Here is a 6544-nt window from a genome sequence, read left to right as displayed (position 1 = left end):
TACATTCACTGTATGTTACCAGTATATTAAAATAGCACGTCAGTAATGCTCCTTAAATACGACAAAATTACAATAAGGAATTATAAAAAAAATACATACATACATCCAATGCAAAACGTTCTAACGAATTATACATATTAAATAATTAAACATATAATAACCTATCCTATAAGTATGACTAGATAGATAATGTGATTAATTAATGATACACTTATAATTTTTTTAAATAGATTATTAGTAATTTGTCATTACACAAATTACTAATAGTCCCGTTAGCCCCTCGTACTAAGCTAAATATGCTTGTATCACGAGTGAGCTCACCACAATAGTCGAGGGCGGCGAGAACCGAACCCGCGTTCCCCGGATCACGAGTCGGCCAGTCCGACCCCATCACCGTTCGGCTATCGTGGGTAATTACTTGTCCAAAGAACTTCCTATCCCTGCATCTCCGGTTTGGCAATTAATACTTTGTTTTATTTTAAAAGTAAGTAGATACTTAATCCTAGTAATTGTTACTTAAATGCTACGCTATATCAATCAAATAAGTATTTTTGGTCAATAGACTAGATTAGTGAGTACGAATAAGACTAGAAAATATGGACGACACATTCATATCAAGTTAGAAACTGTAGCATCTTATAAAGAGAAGAATAAATTAATAAATGCGAATGTGTATAGTACGAATGCACAGACCATAACACATCAGACTTGAAATTTTCTTATAAATATGGCATCTATTACAAAAGGTGCCATATGGAAATGTGACGATTTAAGTGGAGCAGTCGTTTGTGAACTCACGAGATTTCTTCTCAGGCCAGAAGTTCGTGATAGGTCTGATACTGGGACCTGCAAGGTTCTCTATGGTCTCGATATTCTCTTTCTTAGTCACCAACTGTGGTCTCATGCCCATACTAAGACACTTGTTATATCTACAACGCTTACACCAAGATCTAGAGTACACAGTTATTTCGCAATTAAGTCTTGATTGTTTGCAGTTGTAATTGTCTTGCTTGTCCAGTTGCACGGTGCTTTTGAAGAACCACTTGCAAGATTCGCAAGTTAGTGCCCCGTAATGTATACCAGAGACGTCATCACCGCATACCAGACACGCNAGACACGCGACTTCTTCTTGTCGTAATCCCAGCAAACCCGTTAGAACTTCTGATGATGCTGAAAATTAATTATGTGTTAATAAACTGTGGTTTAGTAAAAAAACGATCTAGATTTACTCTAATCTAGAAAACAATACGTACTCTTTATTTATAACCGTTCATATTTATCATAAGGTACCGCTGTGGCGAAGCTGTAAATGCTTAAATAAATAAGAATGCGAATTATTCATGACGAATTTAATAACAAAATAACATAAATTGCACATTTATTTCTTAAACATCAAATGCAGTAAGAAATGAAATCCTTAAATAGAAGGTACATTCAGTATAATGTATATGAGTAGGTATTTATACCTATTATAAAAATTTATAAATTTTTAATACTTTGACTGGTCCACTGGACACTACATTAAATACGAGATATTATATGCACTACCCGACACTACATACATTCATTAGATACTGGATAATATTTAATATAACATTTAAGGTACTAGAAGTTAATTGGTTTATATTAATATATAAATGGGTATTTATACCTATTTGAAACATTTTTAAATATTTTTCTGACTTGTCCACTGGACGCTACATTAAATAAGAGATATAAATATGAACAACCAAATATTATTTTTATTAAATACTGGATAATATTAAATATGTATACGTCAATTCTTTTTAATATAACATTTAAAGTAACACAAGTTTATCGGTTTATATTAATATATAAGTAGGTATTCAAACCTATTGTAAACATTGATTATTATCTACTAGTTGTTTGACTTGTCCAGTCCACTGAACATTAAATATACATTAAATAAATGACATTATATGCACTGCCAGACATTAAATTCACTACACTAGGTACTGGATAATATATTATGTATACATTGAACATCAAGACTATTTTTAATATGTATAACATTCAAGGAATCTCAATGTCATCTAATATGAATAGTTTAAAACGTGTAACACATTCCAACCATTCTCTTTCGGATTCCAGAAACCTATCTTTAACTTTATTACATCGATCCCATTTTTCAGTGAAATAATTCTTAAATATCATCAAGTCTGATTTCAGTTGGTATTTTTTTGAATTTAGGCAGTTTGTTCGACGCGTTAGATACTTTTCCAGTTCGATAAACTTCATTGGTACCGATTTCATTTTACTGTTGAATAAAATCTGACACAGGTATTCATTTTTGAAGAAAATATATTCATCTGAAATAAAATAAGTCTTGTAATAATGTAAAAACACGATATTGTAATTGCGACATACACATGCGATTTTTAAATATAATCATATTACCGTGCACTCAAAATAAAAATGTAGCTACTACCAAAAATGAGATAATTAAAAAAAACAAAGGATTTATTTTGTATAATTCTGTAATTTAATACAATTATATTACATTTAAGTAAACATATCTACATTACATCTGTCTGGATACCCTTATACCATTAGCACTCACAAATTCTACTCCTAAAATATTTATTTATAACCTAAGTAATTATTTATTATTTTTCTACTCGTAATTAAATTCAGCTGCCTTGTAAAAGCGGTGCGCTTTAAATATGTTTGGACACCTTAAAAATGTAAATTTTTTCTTCGCGATCGCTTCGTTGTATAATCGAAAACGCTTACATTTTCTACAGATTCTGGTTTATCTATTTTTATGTTGAAAATACACACGAAAGCACACAATGACACAAAGACTTTGGTATTTTACACAGTTAATAAACCTTTCCTGGAAATTAGACTCAATTTTCACCAAAAAGTTTTATTGGCTTGGGCCGCAAATTGAAATTCATTCTTACAAGAACTCGTATAAATCTTATGAGTAAATAAAACATTATAATAATGTTGTATACCAGCTAATGCAACTACTAGATAATTTAGTTTGATATTATTTTTGTGTAATTTTAATAAGTACCAACTTTTTTCTTTTTTTTTTTCATTTACAACAGAACAATAAGTTCAGTAGCACTTTCTCAGTCTCATTTTTAGTTTGCATCATAATATTTCTAATTACTTTATGCATACCTAATTATCATATCAAACTTGACGGCTTTATTTAGTGCAAAAATAATAATTTACAAAGAAAGATTACAGAGAGATGAACAAGACAATAACATTCATTTATTTACTATTATCAAACATTAAACTAATTGAATTACTTATTAATAACTATCAAATTATAAATATTTACCAACATGATCTAAATAATATTATTATTGCGACCTGCGCAATCATGTGCAATCGTTAAAATATTTTAGGATAAAATATTATAAGTACCTACTACCACACGAATCAATATCAATTCTTTTGATGTCAATTATGAATTAAAATTGTTGCATAAAAACGTGCAATTCTTTAAAACGTACAGGCTAGCAGTATATATATAATATATATGCTTATATATTATATAAGCATTTGGACAATATATTGTTGTCAACACATAAAGGCATCTCTTTTCTTCACCATTTCAGTCCTCATGCCGACTCCAAGGCATTTTTGGAACCTGCAATACCTACACCTGGATCTGTAGTAGACGTTCATCTTGCATTGCCCGTAGTTTCTGCAAATATACACGCCTTCCTTGTCCTGCTGAATGGTGCGTTTGAAGAACAGCTTGCAAGACTCGCACGTTCGAATCCCGTAGTGGAGACCCGAGACGGTGTCACCGCATATCGGGCAATATCCTGAAAAATTACTAAATAGTAGGTTCTATGGTTACAAAACCTACCTGCCAAATGTTGCGGTCACCGCACTATTTACAATTTACAAACGAAACCTTTCTTACACCAGGATTTTTCATTTTCTTTCTTCTAACATAAGAATAGTAATCACAAAAGTAAAACATCACATCCAAAGAAATGTCGTTGCAGAAAACAACCCTGGGAGTGATAGACCAATAGACCTTTGACAGTAAGCCTACTGAATAGGTTTTGAAAAGGCATTTGCCCACCAGAATAAGGATCACTAATTATCTAGATCAGTGGTTCCCAAACTTATTTAGTCTACTGCCCACTTTGAGAATAAATTATTTTTAGCGCACCCCAGTTTTGTAGTCAAGAGTCGAGCACAGTCGATGTCTAAGAGTCCTCCTAGTAGATGACGCCTCCCAAGCCTCTTCACAACGTCCCGATTTTTTTTCTGGGTCTCTTACCGCCCCCCTTTAAGCCTGCAGCGCCCACAAGGGGGCGTTATCGCCCACTTTGGGAAAGACTGATCTAGATATACCAACATTTCGAAGCATAATTATGATCAATATCCCTTATCGACCGTGCCACCCCGGGTCCCCGGCCCCCCGCTATATACGCGCATGATTTGTAAATAAGTAAAACACGAAAAGAATACATATGAGTCGTATTATTATTGTTATCAACAATCATCTAGATCTATACAATTCTGACACACTGGGATAACGTGCTGCATACAAATGGGCTTATTGCATTTATTACAATAATGCCTGGTTTTCTTATCCTTGGAATTAGGACAGTCTTTGCATCTCTTTCGGAGCGTTTTAGAAGTAGTCGGGTAGCTCATAGTTTCCCCAATCTGCTCGTGGATACGTTTACGTAAGTTTGTTGGCAACTTCATGTCTTTCCTCATATGAAGGTACCCCTCAAGCATTGTCAGACCGAGTTTTCTTATAAAATCACGTCTATTTGAAGTGAACTTGTTATTTTCACGAAATATAATTTCACTGTTTACTGCAGCTATGTTCATAACTGCATAGAATACTGTCATTGGCCACCGTTTTGAGGCTCGGGAAACATCGTAGGCTGCACATATTTGATCAACAGTATCGACACAATTTTTCGTAGAATCATAAAATGTGACGATTTCTGGTTTCTGCTTATCGCCGCTAGCCGGATCAATGCTTGGCTTGTGATGAAGGGAAGACAGCACCAGAATTACTTTAGATTTCTTAGGTACATATGAAACTAGGGTCATATCATTTTGGAATGCGAACTGGGAACTATATACTTCTTTTCTACGAGCAGTCACAAAGCTAGTCGGGATTTCTCGTTTATCCTTACGTAATGAACCGGTAGCTGTCAGTTTATGATTCTGTTGAAGATGTGTCATCAGGGGTATGCTCGTGAACCAGTTATCGAAAGTCACGTTTCTATAACTATTAGAGATAGGTTGAACTAATCTGTCCACAATATCAAAAGCTTCATTGCTGCAGGAATATGGACCATTGGGCTGTTTCCCTGAATCTATTTCAAGATTAACGGTATAAAATGTCTTAGTCCACCAAAGCGTACATTTTGATGCCATATTTGGCGGGTTTTTTCGGAATATGTTGACGGAAAGGACATCTGCCTCGGAATGCTTCCAATTTCTCGTCAATGGTGAGGTATTTACTGGGAGCATAAGCATTATCACAGTTGGTAACAAATTCTTCAAAAATAGATCTTATTGGAGCAAGATTATCAACTGTTTTTCTTTTTCGACGTGTTTCCGCATCATCAAAACGTAAACGGCTATGCAGAAAATGAAAGCGTTGCACTGACATAGTATTTCTAAAAATTTCTACACCAGTGCCGTCGGTTCGCCACAAGTCATTCAAATTTTGGCGGTTTGAACGGTTAAGTCCTGCCAAATACATCAAGCCAAACAACGCTAATAGCTCATCTATTGTCGTTTCTTTCATGAAAGAGTCGCACGATTTTTTACTGACAGCTAATTGTCTCTGCTTTATCAAAGCGTTGGTATGACAAAGTATTTGTTCCAACATATTATCGGATATAAAATGTTTCCAACACTCCATTTCTGTCTTGGCATTTCTTGCTACTGGTTTCACGCCAGGTTTTAGGGATATATTTTCTGATTTTGCAGTACTTCGAGATGGTTGTGAAGACCATATAGTTACACCATCTTTTCCGGTATAAAACGGCTGGTTACTGGTTGGTATCGCTTCTTGCTCCTCATTATCGCTCAATTCCTGCTCTGTATCGCTTTCTAGACTACGCTGCGAGATATGGTCTACTTTTTCCTCTTCGTCTGAACTGAGCTGTTCATCTTCATTGGTAAAAGACTGTTCAAATAGAATTACAAGTTGTTTATTTTCGTAGCACATCTTTGGTGAGTCTGTGGAAAAAGATTTGCCTTAAAATGGAGAAAGTAAAAATGAATAGAGAAAACAAAACTACTACATGATTATCGTTGCCTGGTATAATTTACCCAGTATAGATTCTTAGTGTGCAGTAGCGCTTTGTTGCAAGTTTTTGAAGATCTTTGATCATTCGACTCAAGAGTAACATGCTGTAGTGTAATTTGTGTAAGTCAAAGCATTTATGTCATTTTGGTCCAAAAATACTTAGCTTGTGCCTCTACTAAATACTATTCATAATCAATAGATAACGATTGTTTGTTTGTTAGTTATTTTATGAACAGCACAAAGAATTTTAAAAAAATGTTT

At 34.1% G+C, this 6544-nt stretch overlaps 1 protein-coding gene across 1 annotated transcript; it reads right to left on the bottom strand.

Moving 5' to 3' along the window:
• Positions 1-334: 334 nt before the first annotated feature.
• LOC114362938 (uncharacterized) lies at positions 335-6202 on the bottom strand. The gene is made up of 3 exons (XM_028318524.1): positions 5388-6202; positions 4575-5302; positions 335-1170 (listed from the first exon to the last, which is right to left on the bottom strand). Exons 1-3 carry the CDS (start codon positions 6200-6202, stop codon positions 770-772), a joined length of 1944 nt encoding a protein of 647 aa, XP_028174325.1. The 3' UTR covers positions 335-769.
• Positions 6203-6544: the final 342 nt, after the last annotated feature.

The sequence above is a fragment of the Ostrinia furnacalis genome, unplaced genomic scaffold (genome assembly GCF_004193835.3).
Source record: "Ostrinia furnacalis isolate ACB-3 unplaced genomic scaffold, ASM419383v2 OfSCF6932, whole genome shotgun sequence".
NCBI classification, from domain to species: domain Eukaryota; kingdom Metazoa; phylum Arthropoda; class Insecta; order Lepidoptera; family Crambidae; genus Ostrinia; species Ostrinia furnacalis.
This window is presented reverse-complemented; position numbering and strand designations above follow the sequence as displayed.